This window comes from Carica papaya, chromosome 6 (genome assembly GCF_054855325.1).
Source record: "Carica papaya isolate Zhongbai chromosome 6, ASM5485532v1, whole genome shotgun sequence".
In the NCBI taxonomy this organism is placed as follows: Eukaryota; Viridiplantae; Streptophyta; class Magnoliopsida; order Brassicales; family Caricaceae; genus Carica; species Carica papaya.
In genome coordinates this window covers 2951828-2970486 of record NC_142314.1, presented here as the reverse complement: position 1 = coordinate 2970486, position 18659 = coordinate 2951828, and the positions used below count along the sequence as shown (strand labels likewise).

The 18659-nt window shown below is 40.1% G+C and overlaps 2 protein-coding genes across 3 annotated transcripts; one reads left to right on the top strand and one right to left on the bottom strand.

The window, feature by feature from the left end:
- Nucleotides 1–6655: 6655 nt before the first annotated feature.
- Nucleotides 6656–7171, top strand: LOC110808197 (uncharacterized). The gene has a single exon (XM_022033602.2). The coding sequence runs from the start codon at nucleotides 6656–6658 to the stop codon at nucleotides 7169–7171; it is 516 nt and encodes a 171-aa protein (XP_021889294.2).
- Nucleotides 7172–13061: 5890 nt separating this feature from the next.
- BPC4 (basic pentacysteine 4) lies at nucleotides 13062–18627 on the bottom strand. 2 transcript variants are annotated; one of them, XM_022033600.2, is made up of 4 exons: nucleotides 18311–18627; nucleotides 18163–18211; nucleotides 14316–14477; nucleotides 13062–14200 (listed from the first exon to the last, which is right to left on the bottom strand). In XM_022033600.2, exons 3-4 carry the CDS (start codon nucleotides 14382–14384, stop codon nucleotides 13325–13327), a joined length of 945 nt encoding a protein of 314 aa, XP_021889292.1. In that variant the 5' UTR covers nucleotides 14385–14477; nucleotides 18163–18211; nucleotides 18311–18627; the 3' UTR covers nucleotides 13062–13324. The 2 variants fall into 2 exon arrangements, with proteins under 2 accessions (XP_021889292.1, XP_021889291.1); XM_022033599.2 differs by having other exon boundaries at nucleotides 18326–18627.
- Nucleotides 18628–18659: the final 32 nt, after the last annotated feature.

Genomic DNA, 18659 nt, shown 5'->3' with positions numbered 1-18659 from the left:
TGACATGAGACTTGCATGTTGGGTCATGAAATTGTCTTAGATTGCGTCGTTAAAGAAAAAAAAAGGGGGCGCTACAATTGGTATCAGAACAAACTAAGAATACTACTAATTGGTATAACTATTCTGTAGGTGGATCAAGGGAGGTGACGAAGAAAGGATGGGGCCGACCCCGTCGTGAATATGCTCCGGGGGCGCAAGGCTCACCAGGAGCCCCTCGACGAGCACCAGGGTTCCACCAGGTGCCACTCACCGCATTTCAAAGGCCGCCCCCGTACCACACCGTGCCCCTTTCCGTGTAGCCGAGACCCGCTCTTGGTCCATCGGCAAACCAGGCAAGGCAGGCCGGCGTGCAACATGAGGACTTTAATGGGCTTTGCAGAGTAGTTGAGAGTCTGGCTATGATGATCAGAGATAGAGAATTACGGTCGGAGACAGCCTCGGTGCCACAACAGGGAGTTCATCAGGGTATAGTGGATACAAGCAACATTGAGAAATACCGAAGGCTAAACCCTCTGCTTTCAATGAGGGTTTCAACCCATTAGTGGCGGAAGATTGGATAAAAAAGACAGAAAAACTATTTGAAGTGATAACTGTGACCACTGAACAGAAGGTACAACTGGCTATGTTCATGTTCAAAGGATTCGTCGAGCGCTGGTGGAAATTGAAAAGGAGAGCCCTGATCCCCCCAATCACTTAGGAAGTGTTTCTAGAAGCCTTCAATGCAAAGTATTTTCTAGATTTCTTAAGGCAACGGAAAGAAATAGAGTTTTTCGAACTTAGACAAAGAAGATTGTCGGTGGTGGAATATGCTAAGAGATACATAGATTTGGGTTGGTTTGCGCCCGAGGTTATGATGAATGAGGCAAAAAAGGCTCGCAGGTTCGAGAAGGGGTTACGGTCGGAATTGTATTATCAGGTGGCTGTGTTTGCGTTACCCACATATCAAATGATATTAGAAAAGGCACAATTAGTAGGGGCACTGTATAAAGAATAGGTTGAGAATAATAAGGGATCTTCCACTTATAGACGCCCACCACCATCATCCGGCCAAACAGAGAAAAGGTAGAGGATGGCACCAGATTCCGCTCCAAGTCATCAGGTGTCCCTGAGTAATCTGAATTGCACGCAGTGCGGTAAGAATCATGGGGATCGACCATGTATGAGCGGCGGGCGGGGTTGTTATCGGTGCGGAAACACTCAACATTTTGTGCGTGATTGCCCGTTGCCGAAGGAGCCGGGTAGACCGTGGGTTCAAGGACGGGTGTTCGCCATCACAGCGCCAGAGGCGGCCGCCACTTCCGAAATAATACAAGGTAACGAGGATAAGAGACTTACACTCCGAGAGATACCAGTGGTAAGAGATTTTCCAGACGTTTTCCCAGACGACCTTCCGGGATTACCACCCAATAGAGAGGTCGAATTCGCCATCGAACTCCAGCCCGACACCCAACCAATCTCTAAGACCCCATACAGGATGGCGAGATCAGAACTAATGGAGTTAAGTAGACAGTTACAAGAATTACTGGATAAGAAATTTATAAGGCCGAGCGTATCACCGTGGGGAGCCCCAGTACTGTTTGTTAAGAAGAAGGATGGATCCATGCGAATGTGTATTGATTATAGAGACCTGAATCAAGTGACAATAAAGAATAGGTATCCGTTACCTAGGATCGACGATTTATTTGATCAATTGCAAGGGGCACAAATGTTTTCAAAAATAGATTTGCGTTCGGGGTATCATCAGCTACGGGTAAGAGCCGAAGACATTGCCAAGACAGCATTCTGCACCAGGTATGGTCACTATGAATTTTTAGTGATGCCTTTTGGACTAACGAATGCGCCTGCAGTGTTTATGGACTTGATGAATCGGGTGTTCCGACCCCTGTTGGATCGCTATGTCATTGTCTTCATAGATGACATATTAATTTACTCAAGAGATTTGGGAGAACACGCAGAACATCTGACTACGGTCCTGGGGATGCTTCGAAAAGCTAAACTGTATGCAAAACTTAGTAAGTGCGAGTTCTGGTTGGATCAAATTACCTTCTTGGGACATATCGTGTCGAGAGATGGGGTATCAGTAGACCCAATGAAAATAGAAGCGGTGGTAAAGTGGGAAAGACCAAAGATTGTCACAGAGATCAGGAGTTTTCTGGGCTTAGCAGGATATTACCGTCGGTTTATGCGGGGGTTTTCTAGTATTGCAGCACCTCTTACCAAGCTGACAAAGAAGAATGTGAAGTTCGAATGGGATGAAGGGTGTGAGAGTAGCTTTCAGGAATTGAAACATAGACTGACTACTACGCCAATATTGGCCATCCCATCGGGGGAGGGTAATTTTGCAGTATATAGCGATGCATCTCATGTTGGGTTAGGCTGTGTATTAATGCAACAAGGGAAGGTTATAACGTACGGGTCGCGACAATTGAGGACACATGAAAAGAACTATCCGACACACGATTTGGAACTAGCTGCAGTGGTCTATGCTTTAAAACTGTGGCGACATTACTTATACGGGGAAACATTTGAAATTTACACAGATCATAAAAGTTTACAATACTTGTTCACGCAGCGGGAATTGAATATGCGACAGAGGAGATGGATGGATATGTTGAAAGATTTTGACTGCAGAATTAAGTGCTACCCGGGACGGGGGAACGTCGTGGCAGATGCACTCAGCCGTAAGAGTACTGGGGTGTTATCTCATTTGATGGTGTCGGAGTGGGGTATACGGGAAGCCATGCAACGATTGGATATTCAAGAGGGGAACGATGGCAGATATGTGGCTAGTTTGAGGGCACAACCTACTTTGGTTCAGAAAATAAGAGAGGGACAATTGGGGGACACTGAGATACAGAGGATCCGGGAGGGAGTGGAACAGGGTACAGTGGGAGATTTTGGGTTGGGGAACGATGGGATACTCAGATTTCAAACCAGAATGTGCGTTCCCAGTGATTGTACACTCAGAGAAGAGATACTCAGTGAGGCTCATGACACCAAACTTGCTATACACCCGGGAAGTACTAAGATGTACAAAAATTTGCAGAAGAGCTTCTGGTGGAGGGGCATGAAGAGGGATGTGGCTGAGTATGTGTTAAAGTGTTTGGTATGCCAACAAGTCAAGGCAGAACACCAGCGGCCTGGGGGGTTGTTACAACCCCTACCTATACCCGAGTGGAAGTGGGAACATGTCTCTATGGACTTTGTGACCGGGTTGCCAGGTAATCGTAAGAAACATGATAGTATTTGGGTGGTGGTTGATCGTCTAACTAAATCTTCCCACTTCTTGGCAATGAAAGTGACCGATCCAGTAGAACGGTTAGCGAGACTGTATATCAGAGAGGTAGTGAGATTACACGGCATTCCTGTGACAATTGTCTCCGACCGGGATCCCCGATTTACTTCCAGATTTTGGAGAGGGTTACAACAGGCTTTGGGTACTAAATTGAGCTTCAGCACAGCTTTTCACCCACAAACGGACGGACAAACGGAGAGGACGATACAAGTGTTGGAGGATATGTTGAGAGCCTGTGTCATCGACACGGGAGGAGATTGGGAAGACATACTACCCTTAATAGAATTTGCATACAATAATAGTTATCACACCAGTATCGGCATGACTCCTTATGAAGCTCTGTATGGTCGACCCTGTAGGGCGCCGGTGTGTTGGAGCGAGGTGGGGGAAAGACAGTTGTTGGGGCCGGAGATGGTAGAGGAAACCACAGCTAAGGTGCGGATGATACGACATAATTTACAAGCTGCCCAGAGTAGACAGAAGGGGTACGCAGACAATCGTAGGAGAGAGTTAAGCTTTGAAGTAGGGGATCATGTGTTCCTGAAAGTTTCTCCCATGAAAGGGTTATTGAGGTTTGGAAAGAAAGGGAAATTAAGTCCCCGGTTCATAGGGCCGTTTGAGGTTTTGGAAAAAGTGGGGGTGGTTGCGTATAGGGTAGCGCTTCCTCCTCGGTACAGTGGGGTTCACAACATATTTCACGTATCACTACTACGAAAATACCGTCCGGATCCCAACCACATTTTAAGGTATGAATCGTTGCCATTGGAGAAGGACTTGTCTTTTGAGGAGGAGGCAATCCAAGTTCTCGAACGACAAGAAAGGAAGTTGAGGAGCAGGGTGATACCTATGGTGAAGATACAGTGGAGACATCATGCCAAGGAAGAGGCAACCTGGGAACGGGAAGACGAAATGAGACGGAATTATCCAGAATTGTTTGGAGGTAAGGTAACAAAATTTGAGAGACCAAATTTTTTTTTAGGGGGGAAATGTTGTAAGGACTAGAAAGTAGAAAGAGTAGAAAAAATAAATAAATAATAATAATAATAATAATAATAATAATAATAAAAACGACGTCGTTTTATAGAGGGGAAAAACGACGTCGTTTTGAAAGAAAGAAAAACGACGTCGTTTTGGGATGTAGGAAAACGACGTCGTTTTGGGATAGGCTGGCAGAGTATAAAAGGAGGTCGGGAAAGGGAGAAGGAAGAAAGGAGAAAATGAAAAAAAAAGGGAAAGAAAAGGAAAAATAGAAAAAGAGAAAAGGAGGGAAGGAGGACAGCGGAGACGAAGAAGAAGAGGAAAGTTCCAGAAGGAGAGAGGAGAGAGTCGGGGCGGAGGGGAGCGAGAAGGGAGAGGGAAGGATGCCGTTGACGGACGACGCGACCGGCAGGAAGAAGGAAGATGGAAACGGGAGGTACGGTGAAAATTTGAGCTGTTGGTGTGGTGTGTGTGTGTAGAGAATTTTGTGCAGGTGCGGCGTCGGCAACGGCGCGACGGAGTGGAGCAGTGAAGGTAGGCCGTAAGCGTGGGGTTGTCCCGCGCGCTCACGGAGGTGATCGGGGAAGGAATGGAAAGTATGGCGGTGTTGGAGGCGTGTGGGGAGCCGTGGGGAAGGATGGGGGTGGTACGGGTAGAACAGAGTGAGGAGGATGTGAGAGAATAATCTAGGGGGCGCGGGTGGGATAAAAACTCAAGAGGACAGAAGAGGTGTGTGCGTGGTGTGTGCGTGGGTGAGGATGTGGAGGGAGCCGCTAATAGGCGGTGATGTGTTTCCCCGAAATGCACGGTGGTGAGGGCGTGTATGTGGTGTGAAACGGTGCAAGCTGAGAGGTTAATCGCCCTAGGTAGGCAAAAGTGTATAGGAACCGGGAGGAGGCAGGAGGATGGGGGAGGTAGCGGGTAGGGGGCAGTGGGAGAGGGAAGGGAGCTGGAAGGTACGGCAGTGGGGACTAGGAAACAGGATTTGAGGGGGATTGGATGGGAGAAGGGGAGTAATGTGGTCAGTAGGAGTTAGCAAGTTAGAACGCTTGGGACTAGCATGGTATAAGGAGAGATGGGAGCATGCGGTTTGGGAGGGGGAATTTGGAGGCCGTTGGTAGGGGCGGGTTGAGTTGCCGATGTTGGTGGAGCAGGGAGGGGATATGTATGTGAGTGTGGCCTAGCAAGGCCGAGAGGGGTAGAAGGGTGCATGAGTCACGGATGGTGGTGACGGGAGGTGGAAATGTTGTGTGTGTGCGTGGCCCAACGAGGTCGAGAGATGGAGGAGTGAGTATGAGTCGCCGATGTTGGTGACGCGAGACGATGGTATTTGTGTGTGTGTGTGGCCTCTTTAGGTCGAGAGGTGGAGGATTGAGCATGAGTCGCCGATGTTGGTGACGCGAGACGATGGTATTTGTGTGTGTGTGTGGCCTCTTTAGGTCGAGAGGTGGAGGATTGAGCATGAGTCGCCGATGTTGGTGACGCGAGACGATGGTATTCGTGTGTGTGTGTGGCCTCTTTGGGTCGAGAGGTGGAGGAGTGAGTGTGAGTCGCCGATGTTGGTGACGCGGAATAATGGTGTGTGGGTGTGTGCGTGGCCTATTAGGTCGAGAGGTGGAGATATGGGTATGAGTCGCCGATATTGGTGACGTGGAATGAAGGTGGTTGGTCGGGGTTTGCAGCGATAACTTGGTATATCTACTATACGACCATTAACTAAAATATGTCTATGGTTAACTAATTGGCGGGCTTGAGGAATAGTCAACGCCATGTGTGTGTGTGTGGCCTCGTGAGGTCGGGAGATGGGGGGAAGAGTGTATGAGTCGCCGCTGTTGGTGACGGGAGTTAATGGATGATTGTTGGGTGGGTGGGGTTGTTTAGCCGTGCTATTTCCTTGGAATAGGACCTTGATAATTAGTGTAGGGAGAGGGTTATGAGTTGTTTGGGGGTTGGGTAGGATAAATGCATATAGACATTTCTGGAAATTCTTGTCACTGCATATTACACTTACAACTTGATTTTTATCGTATTGAGTTATGTGAACTCACTTCTCACCATTCACAGGTGGAGTAAGAACGGAATTGGGATCCGAGCGGCTGGTAACGGAGCCCCGTCGGTAGTGCCATAGGGCACAAGTATTGTTTGTGATTTAAAGTAGTTTGAAAGGATGGTTTAGTCTGGATATTGAATATCTAGGAATGTTTGATATTGTATTACTATGTGTTGTAGAGGTGGAGATGTATGTACAATTGATTTGGAACATGGAAGGTGGACCAATTTCTCTTGTGCATGGTTGGAATAATATGGATTTCGGTATTGTGTTGTATGAGTGCTTTATCGTACACCGTTAAGAAAAAAAAAACGGGGTGTTACAGACCATGTATGAGTGGTGGTCGGGGCTGCTATCGGTGCGGGAACACTCAACATTTTGTGTGGGATTATCCTTTGCTGAGGGAGCCTGGTAGACCGTTAGTTCAAGGACGAATGTTTGCCATGACAGTGCCGGAAGCAGCCATTACTTCAGAAGTAATACAAGGTATACTTTACATTTCAAATATTCCTGCTAGAGTACTAGTTGATCCTAGTGCCACACATTCATTTGTATCACTTAGGTTCGCGTCTAGAATAGGGAGGGAACCTCGGGTGTTGGATTGGGTATTATTAATAGCTACGCCAACCAATGGTGCTTTATGTACCGATGTAATGTTTAACTCATGTAGCGTAGAAGTAGAGGGGAGAAAGTTTAAGGTAGATTTAATTTTACTAGACATCAAGGACTTTGGTGTGATACTAAGGATGGATTGGCTTGCGGCACAACATGCTCATGTAGACTGTTTCTGTAAGAGGGTAGTGTTTAAGATCCCTAACAAAGAACGTTTTTCTGTATGGGGAAAGTAAATGAATAAATGAAGTTTTGCGTTAACATAATGTGTTAGAAAGCATATATATATACATATGAGTTACAACTTTATCTATGTCCTTGATAGGGAATGGGAGTAAGAGGCTGACACTTCAAGAGATACCAGTGGTAAGAGATTTCCTGGACGTTTTTCCGGACGACCTTCCGGGACTGCCCCCCAATAGAGAGGTCGAGTTCACCATAAAACTCTAGCCCAATACCCAGCCAATCTCCAAGGTCCCCTACAGGATGGCAAGATTAGAATTGTTGGAGCTAAGTAAACAGTTACAAGAGTTACTGGATAAGAAATTCATCCGGCCGAGCGTATCACCGTGGGGAGCCCCGGTGTTGTTTATGAAGAAAAAGGATGGGACTATGAGAATGTGTGTTGACTATAGAGAACTGAATCAAGTGATAATAAAGAATAAGTATCTGTTACCAATGATCAACGACTTGTTTGATCAGTTGCAAGAGGCACAAGTATTTTTAAAAATAGATCTGCGTTCGAGGTATCACCAACTACGGGTTAGAGCAGAAGACATTGCTAAGACAGCATTCTGCACCAGGTATGGGCATTATGAATTTCTAGTGATGCCTTTTGGATTAACGAATGCTCCCGCAGTGTTTATGGATTTGATGAACCGAGTATTCAGACCTCTGCTGGATCGTTATCTCATTATCTTCATAGACGACATATTGATTTATTCAAGGGATTCAATGGAACATGCAGAACATCTCGATACCCTATCTAATATGACCGGTTTTGACTAGTTTTGGCCAGTTTCTTGAATTTTTCTGCGAAGATTAAAACACGCTTCACGTACATAAAAATACTCCAAAAAACCTAAAATCGGCGTTTTTTCGGCCAATTTCAGAATTCTGGCATAGCGGCACTCCTGTGCTTTGGCGACGGCACCGACACCCACAACGGTAATTTGTCTCGGCCTGACCGTTTTCGACTAGTTTTGGCCGGTTTCGACTGATTTTATACCCATCCGTGCGAGAAAACACATTATGGCATATCGATTGGCCGAAAAGGTCAAAAAATAAAAATCTACCAGTGGCGGGATTTTTTGGTGCAGCAGCTCCGTCAGCTCACCTTTACAATTGAGTATTTTTCTTCGGTCAACCTGTAGAAAATATAATGGTGAACACAATGGTGGAAAAATCGCACGAAATGGGAAACAATAAGGGGCTCATCGAAGGCAGTTTCGAGTTTTGCCCGCGGCGGCGGCGTTGGACTTTTTCCATAGTTTTCGGCTCATCCGCTATTCTTTTTACTCCGATTTGGCCATGGAGGTGCTCGGAATCAAATTTTGAGCGGATGAGATAGTTTTTACCTTTTTTGGCGGTCGGAGGTGACTTCGGCGCAGCGACGGGCGACAGTTGGCTTCCTTCTCCGGCAACTGGTTCTTCTTCTCCAGTGGGAGGCTGGCGGCTAGGGTTTGGGTTCGGTGTGATGCGAGATATTTATACTCGTCTCCCTTAAATTTGGACTATTCATCGCGTTTGATCTCAACAATCTGATTACGTTTAAAGAAGAAATAAATCTGGATCGTTTCATCGCAATTTGATCTCGACCGTACGATCACGTTTAAAGAGGAAACGAATTTGGGTCGTTCATCATGCCTGATATGAGGGAACATATCTGGATCGTCCATGCGTGCGAGAACGCATCTGAACCATCCGATTGCGAGCACGCGGATTGCCAGTGGCCTCCCGCATGGCATCGAATCAGCGTGCCTTGCCACGCGATGCGCTCCGGTTCGTCGGGACTGTTGACTGGGTGATTCTACATGGCGTAATTTTTCTTAATTGCATTTTGATCTTTAGTTTCTGATTTTTCTTTTAAAAATACTATCCGAATGTATTTCCAAAATTATTTTCAATTTCATCCTCAATCTATTTTTTTTTTCTTAATTTTACATTAAACAAAATTTATAAATTATATTTTTATATATTTTTTTAAACTTTAAAATTAATTCCGGATCAAATTACGAATTCAGATATTACAAAAATGATAAATTAGTGAAATAGCTAATAATTTTTTTAAAATTTTAAATTAATCTTTTTTTAATAATTTTATGATATACGATAAAATAAATATATAATTAAAAAAACCCGTATATATGTTTCCTTATAAATAATTAAATTACTAACTATCAAATTAATCAACAATTTCTATCAATTTATACCTGATGGAGTTAATAACCAACTTACGTGACAACATGGAGGGAGATTGCATGTCTCCTTGATAAGAAGCTACCAAGCAGAAAACTCAACAATTCCATGCATACATTAAATACAAATAATAATCTTCGTGTAAATCATGAAACGCCACAATGTGCCGCATTGAAAACTTGTTCCTATATAATTATGCCAAGAAACAACAAATGGGTCCTCATGATATATAGTGTCCAATTTTATTCTAACCCAAATGGACAACCAAATTTTAGAGTCCCCCTCCATTTTGCATCCATATGTGTATACATACATACATGTATATATCTATATATATATATATATGTGTGTGAAGACCCATTTGTTCATTTTGATTTGCTCATACTACGCGTTTGTCCAAAACTTTGATGATCAATGTCACCAAAAGTGAGACCATGGCATGAGTAAATGGCTCAAGTTTCTTGTTTTCATTAAAAAAGAAAATGACCCATAATCAAAATGTTAAGAAATACAATAAAATACTCACAACAATATTTTATATATATATATATATATATATATATATTGTAAAAAGTCAAGAGAAAATACACTCGCTGAAATATATATTTATAAAACAAAAAGTGAAATTATAAAAAAATTAATTGTATTAAATTCATTTGATGTAAATGAGTTGCCTTATATAAACGTAGAAATCATATTTCTTATTACTAATTTTTTCACTAATCAAACCATGTTCGTTTATTTTTTACTATTAACTTTCATACTCACTAAATCATGTCTTTTATTACTAATTTTTTTAGTGATTAAATCATGTTTTTTTATTCTTTATCACTAACTTTTTTATTAACAAGTATTCAACAAGTTTATTATGGTATATATTAATTTGATATTGTAACTTTAACAATATATACATTATAATTTAAAAATATTACATATCAAATTATAACAAATCTCTTTTTTAGTTTTATCTCCTTTGATGGGTAAGTTTATATGCAGCTTAATTTTGTAGCTGCAACTACCGTAGACACAGAATTTCAAATTTGGAAACTTGTCTGAAATGTTAGCCACAAGAGGGAGTCTAACAAATGACATGTTTGGAATGTGAAGAAAATTTTAGGCGTATTTTTTATTTTTCTGACTGAACATGTTGTCTGAATTTTTCTGAGCACTTGCCAAATGTTAGAACCGCTTGAGTTCATTGTTATCCATGAAAATCTTGAAATAAGGTCTCTTTGTTTGTAAATTGGGACTACCATGGAAAAGACACCATGCCAAACGAGGTTTATATGGGTCCCTATTGATTTTGTACAATATATATATGTATGTATGTATAGTTTAAAATTCATAATTATTTTAAGTGATAGTGATAAATAATAGTGATGGGTTATGTATATCCCGAATGTGTGTTATTGTTATGAGGTGGTTTTGGTTTTGAATATTTTTATATGGATTGTATTATTATTAGTGTATAATTGTAATCATAATTAATAAAATATATAAATTTTGTAATTTATAAAAGAATCTGACTAATAATATATATATATATATATGTTTTATTTGTGGGTTGTTGTCCTTTTTATATTATATTTCAACATAACATAAATATGATTAAAATTTGAATAAAAATAATATTTTTAGTTTGAATTTAATTTCATATCTACTTTAATTAGACCATATAAAATACGAACAGATTAATTTCATTGCATTTTATATTTTAAATAATTAAAATTCAAAATTAAAAGAAAATAAAATTAATTTAAACTAAAAAATCTAAAACGTATTTTAGTAAATGATTTTAATGGAACCTTAGAACAAATTAGGATATTAGAAATTTTAAAAAAAAATTATGCACCAAAAAAAAATAATAATTATCCTCAATAAACTCCATAATTATCAGGTGGACCCTACAGAGCCTCCTTAATTCTATCTCGTGATCGTAACTCCCGACAACTGCGCGATGTTCTTCACGTGGCACGACCTCGGACCGTTGGTGACGTTAGACTGTTGACCTAAGCCTCAGAGGGACATGCGAATGGACACGTGTCAGGAAAATTGGCGGAGTCAGTTAAGGGGACACGTGGCAGACATTCACTGCTTAAAGGAAAAATCGGAAGCTTATCCATTCTCACGTTTAACCAAACTTGTCAATCGCCAACAGGAAAAAGTGAATGCGGTCCGCTTTAGTTTATTAGGTTGGGCCCACTGAAGATTGGGCAGAAAATATTAATGGGAAAAACCCGTGTTATCCTTTGCGTTTTGCTAATTATGCTCAAACGTTGTCGTTTTGGATTGTACTTCTTTTTATTATTATTATTATTATTTTTGAGATGGACTTTTTATATTATTTTTATTTCATAAATAACTATATGTGTATATATATAGATCTTATTATTATTGAAAAAAATCCAGGTTGCCAAGTCCTTGATGAGAATAAATTCCAAATACCTGATTGGGGAAAGAAGAAATATTAGCTTTGAAAATGGTGGGTCATGTTTAATCACCATCTTTCAATTCAATGCACAAAAGGAGACTCTAATCAGCCGTTCATATGATTATATATATATATATATTATAATTCGTAGGGTTACAATTTTTATAATACATATACACATGTATGTTATAATAAAAGAGTATGATTAGTCGTGAAACTGCTTCCAAGAATAACATGCAACATAGTCGTGGATGAAAAGTGAACTCAGACGTTGAAACTCCGGTCTATTTATGTGTGTGTGTATATATATATATATATATATAAGCACCCAAAAGCTCCAAATGTGATGGAACTTATCAAATTAGCTTTTTTAAGTTGACTCTTTATACCTAATTATCCATAAGCTTTTTACCCACAAGGTTAGAGATTAGTGTGCTCGACGATTGGGATTCGGTAGTCAACTGGCGAGCTGCATTTTAACTTTAATGGTAGAACATGTATATGATGTTCTTGTTTTGTGTGCGTGTGTGTGTGCGTGTGTATATACACTATATAATACAAAACCTTTTTTCAAGATTTGAGAAAACGTAATCAAGTCAAGATGGACCCATTGAATTGTTGAGAATTATTTCAGTCAATGATAAAGATAGTGATATTTAAAACTTGAATATAATCTTTATCACCAAGGTCATCTCTTTAATTAATCTCTGAAAGATTATCATTAAGCTTCTGGTAGTTAAATGAAAACAGAGGTAATAAAAATAAAAGCACTGATGTTGGTTACCCATAAAGATAGCTTGTTTAAGGAACTTGTTCTTCACCTTTCTTCTGAACTGGTTTAGTAGTTTGGAAAGAATTTTTGTATTGGGTTTGAATGACAATTAAAAAAGAAATTTTGAAGAGTTCATCCCACTATTCTTTCTCCTATCAATGCAGAACACTTTTAATCAAGTGAAAAACTATCAAAATCATTAAAATTGCAAACGTCTCCAAGGCCTAAAGCTTTTCTCCGCTTCAAAGGCAAGAAGCTCTCTGAAGTTCACAATACCAAAACCGGCCAATTCGTATTTAAAAAACCAGGTCCATTGTCTGGGTTCAGTCATAGCTGCCCTGCCCGCGAACTCTTTGTACTTGCTTCATCAAAAGCATCGCGTGGATTAAGTTAATAGTCTGCTCAGAACCGTAGGTATTCAGCATTTCAGCTGATAAGATATCCAGATTCTTCTGATGAAAACCGCAGTTAAATGAAGAATTGCCATGTAGAGTGGCATACATCATAAAAAGAAAATAGCCCTTTGATCTGTCCAACTAAACTGCCAAATTTACAGGTAGTTTAACAAAATCTCCCGGGTACAGGGAAGATATTCCGAGTCAAATTACAGTAGCCCTAGAGAAACAAAGGAGCATGGATAGCACACTTCATCAAGAAGCAGCCCATCCTTTTCATGCAACTCAAAATCCTAACTGCTAAAGATTTCTGATCGATAACTAAACACAGAAGCGGACGGCAAAGAGATATCACACTGCCCTACAAGTTAATTTACTTTATGGTGATGTAGCGATTTGTTCCATGTCTAGCCCAGTAGTTCTTGAGGTCTAGTGGGATTGCCAGATCGTGCCCCTCACCTGCCAGACGACTAAGCAACCTCGTAAAAACACTGCCACTCATCTTTCGCCCACCTACTCGAGCATGGCGCTTATTTGGCATTTGTGGTAGTGGGTATGATGACATGGTGGTGGTGCAACAAGATGATTGCCAACCACCGCTTCCCCATTTGTAGCATTGACGGGGAACTCCTGTGCATGAACAAACCGGCACTGGCATTGTGGTCTCATCGAAACTGACCAGGTTCAACCCTACGTCCTGACTATCCCATTCAGATCTACATTTCTTCCCAGCAGAAGCTACTTGCTTGTTCAAATCCTCACCCACCTTCTTAACCTTCCGTGGTGACTTCAAAGGCTTCGCCGTAACAGCATTGTTCTCCTTTGTTCTTTTTGTTTGGCGTGACTTGGCGGCTTCAGCAGCAATGGTTGTTATGGGGAAGGCATCGGTCACTTGAATTTCTCCTGTGCTCAGACCTTCAGTCATATCAGAAGAATGACATGCAGAGTGGTTTGCACGCTTTCCTCCCCGCTGAACAGCAACCAAAGGAAAATTGATGGAATTTTCCCTATACTGAAGGGCAGCTAAGGCATTGTCTCGCTCTGCAAGTGCATTATCCCTCTCGGCAAGTGCTTTATCTCGCTGCTGGAGTGCCTCATCTCTTGCAGCCAAGGCTTCCCTCTTTTCAGATAGTGCTTCATTCCTCTCTCGGATAGCAGCATCTCTCTCAGCAAGTATGGACATAATCTTCTTGTTCATGACTAAGGCATTATTTTGCTCCTTCACTTGATGCTGGGGCATCATATTCCACTGCATATATAAATAATAACAGCTGAGACAAGTGCACCAGTAAAAAAAGGGATGCCAACAAGGATTATCATTTATTAGAAAACATTTTCCATTTTAAGGCTGTTTCTATTCAAACCGTCGAGTGTGTCCCCTTGTAATAATCCAGCTTATACCGCCCGTTTTCATATTGCCCATTGTTATCCATTCTAATAAGCAAAGAGGAACCGTCTTCAAGCTGCTCTCTGAAGCTCAATGCTTAGAATTTCAATCAATCAATTCCAGAGAGAGAAACATGTTTCTGTTTTCAGATAATAGGAACAAAAAATTGAATGTCAGATCAACATGCAAGCAAAGGAAACAAGTGATTTCACCACTTATCTTAGAAAGAGAAAGAAGCAGCAAAAATCAGCACAACTATATAGCTCCAGAAAATGACTACATAATAACCATGCAAAAAGCAGCCGTTCCGAGAGAATAGAACCAAGGTTCATATCATCAGGAAAACCAGGTTTCAAAAATAGTTATTAACAAAACTACGAGTACAAACTTGATACAATGACAATAGGCAACTAGATAAATGTACGGTACAAGAGAAAAGCTGGTCTTGAGAGGAAAAATTCCATCCAAACGTAACTGAGCAATTGCAAACATTCAGTTTGCTTCAAGGTTCATCATCTACATACAAATAAAGCATCATTACGCTATATTTGGAATAAATTAAGAAATTTCATGAAATCCATTTGTAATCCTATTTAATTCAATTAGAAAAGGATGTAAATTCTATTAGAAATGATATGAAACTAAAGTTCCGCCATCTTCTGGTTGAGCTAAGTGTGAATTGCAAATAAATTCCATAAATTTCTTAATTTGGTTTAAACATAGCCTATATATAAACATTTTTTAAATTAAAAGAGACTTCAAGCTTGTTACAGCTCAACAGATTGATGTTAAGTTATGTTTGGAACAAATTCCAAATTTGTGTACAATTCATTTATAAATCCATACATATTTAAACCAGAGGATGAAAGTCCTATCTAAAATGACAAAAATTAAACTTAAATGGAATTTCATGTCAAATTAGAACAATAAATTCTAAATTCTAATTAATTTTGGTGAGCTCAAGTTTTATCATCTCCTAATACACTTTGCATATCTTATAGTTAAAATAAATATGGATTTGACATGACTTCTATAAAAGTATAGATTTGTTCCAAACAATAACCTTAACAAAAGAAGTATCTTTTATGTGGAAGAAATAGTAAGTACAACATGTTAATTGGTCAGACATCTTAAAAGTAAATAACTAAAATCCTTCAGTTAGGGATTTAGTTTGGGGTGTCTACAATTGAGTCTGGATCAAAAAAGAGCAAAATACACTGAATGGACCGGGCCAAACTAGACCAAATTGGTCGAAAGGTGGGAGGACTAGAAATTTCGGTCTAGTCTGGTGGGAGTATGGTTGCAGGAGTGAAACCTTAAAGAATCAACAAAAGGGCAGAAATATGAGAGCTTAATTTGACTTAATGTGGAAAAACATACTAGGTTCAGACATAATAAGGATTGACAGATTGAGAAGTAGAATTGCAGCTTAATGTGAATTAACACGAGAGTGCTTTTTAGATCCAGATATAGCAAGGTTGACAGATTTAGAGCTCTTTCTAGATCCTTTGAGCAGTGGTGCATAGTCATTCTTAGTTAATGAAACATTTGTTTGGTTAATTCTGTCAATTCCCTTGAACCTACTAACTAGCTCCATGGTGGTAACCATGAATGACCAACTTCTAAGAGAGATTATGATTGCTTAGACCAAGAAAGTTTGAGGCAGTAACAAGCCTGTGATGCTCTTAGATGTAATGGGCCGCATGCACGATATAAACTGATGTATTCGACGAGTTCATAATAGGCGAAGAATCAAGTAACCTTCGAAATTTCAATGTGATGGGAAATCATTGTAATTATTGGTCTTCAATGAGAAATTCCTAGTAAAAATGAATCACTGGTTTGCACTGCTTACATTCCCTGCCCCTTGATACATATCGTCCATCACACCTATAAATTGAATGGTCTAGTTAAATGTTTGGATAAACAGAGATTTGTGCGGCTTACCACCACCAACGTTCTAAGAAGTCCATCAATCTTATCTTTTAGAGGAACTAGAATTTCTACCAAATCTTCCCAAGATAAACCTACAAACAGATCATTTTTGAAGCCCTTATAGCATAACAACTTGAGAATCAATTGCGATAGCCGGGAAAAAAAGGCTCCCAGGCCTGTTGTCTCCGGCATAACTAGGGCAAAAGCAGTACCTCCTCCCCATCGTGTCACCGCGAAGAGGGATACAAATTTCTCTTTTCCCATGCACAGTTAATACAAACCTCAGAGCGGAAAGCACAAAGGAACAAAAACAAAAGAAGACTCGTCCATTGCATCATGTTCAGTGCACACGGGATGATGTGCTGCCTTCTAAAATCAAAAGCGGCTCTCAATGATGGATATCTCAGCAACAAATCAAAATTTTCTAAAATATTTAAATACATTCTAATTAAAGATTGATAATAGATGAATTATTGTTTGTTTTATTAAATCTCATTAGCTATCCTGTCGTAAGCTCATTGTAAACATGAATCTGTTTAAGTATTTGGTAATTTTAGGTGGGACGAGCAAGCAGGTTGACTAAATTGAGAGGGCAGGGCGGAACAGGGCAGGGCAGGGCAGTATTTATTTATGATTAAAAGAATAAATCTACTCGAGACAATGCTGGTTTCGTTTCACCGTAAACCCATGTGGTGCGGAAAAGAAAACCAGGGCAGGTCCAGGACAACATATTCTCTGCCCAGGGTGGGTCCAGTTTTGGCAAAACATGAACCGTTGTCATCCCTAGATCCCTCGGTACCTTTTAATACATATGCTCTTTTCTCTAAGGAAGAAAATCAATACCTAAAAGACTTTAAATAGCACAGAGAGCTACCCAATTATATTCACATGATCAGTAAATCATAGCATTTAGCTTACCTTCATATCCCAATCATTATTTTTTTCTTTAATTAAAAAAGTTCCATTTCAAATCCACTCCTTGCATTTAATTGTTAGAATATAATGGTTAAAATTGAACATTTTCTGTCCACTTAAAACTTTAGGCATTTCTGGTCAATAAACCAATTATTTAACATATCGGAGCAAGTTATCTGAGTTGAGACCCTAAACTCTCACCCTTTCTTTTTATTTAACCATTAATCTATTTGGCTACTACCATTGAATTTTCTTTTCATGTCCAGACCTTCTATCTGGTTTGGCTTGCTAGTGATGTCTTTGAGCGTGAACTATAAATGGAGGCACTTTCCTATCACCCAAAAAACTATTTAACACAATCTTCTCTTTCCTCACTGGTAATATACTATACGTTTTATTCGGGAAAAAAAAGGAGATGAACTACAGAAACTAACATGTATCACATGCTAAAAACAAAAGCTATAAGTCCAATATCACCACTAAAACCCCACCTTTTCAACACCAACCGTCCCTTCTTAACCTAAAAAATACTACGTTAGCAATTTTACAAGCAAAACAACTGTAAGTATCTGAAACACTCGCATACTAAGCTTTAAAAAGAAGAAGAAAGAGATTCAATCTTTCAGATACCAGTTTGCTGTGTTCATCCACAAAAGATATCCGTAATTACACATTAACATGTCAAGTTAAACCCATTTCTCAAACTTTTCTGAAGCAAAAAAGAAACAAACATAATCGATCATCCATGAATTGCAGCAACCGTAAAAGGAAAGGTAAATTTTGACTACGAAAAAGTTCTGATTTAGAGTAAAATTAGGGTTTTTGTACTTTAGGCACAGAATCGAAAGGCAAAAACTTCCAGACCACAAGAAAACCTAAAAATGCTTGAGACATAGACGAGTGCATTTTGATAATTACAGCTTCAAAGAGATAATAACGGGAAATTGAAGATTAAGAGAGACGAAAGAACTCACAGATTTGCATTTTATTGAAGAAACGGACATCGATTTGAAAGGAGAGAACCTGAAAGTATGAGAACAAAACGAATGGATAGTCACAGAGATGAGTGGGGTGGGAGGTTAACATGAGGGAATTGATAAAAAGCACCCCATAGTTTCGTACATATTTTAAATTTACCCCATAAAGTTTGATATCAACCCATCATCCGTCAATGAGAATACGTTAGTTTAAACGAAATTTAAAGTACAGAAATATCCATGAGGCAAATTAGGGAGACGCCGTTCTCTCTTCTTTCTCTCTCTGTTTCACAACCTGAGCAAAATTTCTGAAGCTCGAATAGTTCAAGGGTTCTCCGCAAACGACATCGTTTAGGGCGGCTTTCCGAACTATGTCGTTTCTGGGTCTCGAGTTTCTTTTTTTTCTTTGCCAAATGGGCCTTAAAGCGATCCGGCTCACTTTCTGCTACAACGCACCGTTTTGGGCTGTTGCTTGTTCTTCCCTGTACACACAG

What these genes read in the sequence shown, in the direction of transcription:
- BPC4 (XM_022033600.2), bottom strand. Translation starts at nt 14,384, where the DNA reads ATGGATAACAATGGGCAATATGAAAACGGGCGGTATAAGCTGGATTAT. An exon ending in ACAAGGGGACACACTCGACG is followed by an intron (nt 14,201 to 14,315) that starts GTTTGAATAGAA and finishes TTATATATGCAG; the next exon opens with TGGAATATGATGCCCCAGCA.
- LOC110808197 (XM_022033602.2), top strand. Translation starts at nt 6,656, where the DNA reads ATGAGTGGTGGTCGGGGCTGCTATCGGTGCGGGAACACTCAACATTTT.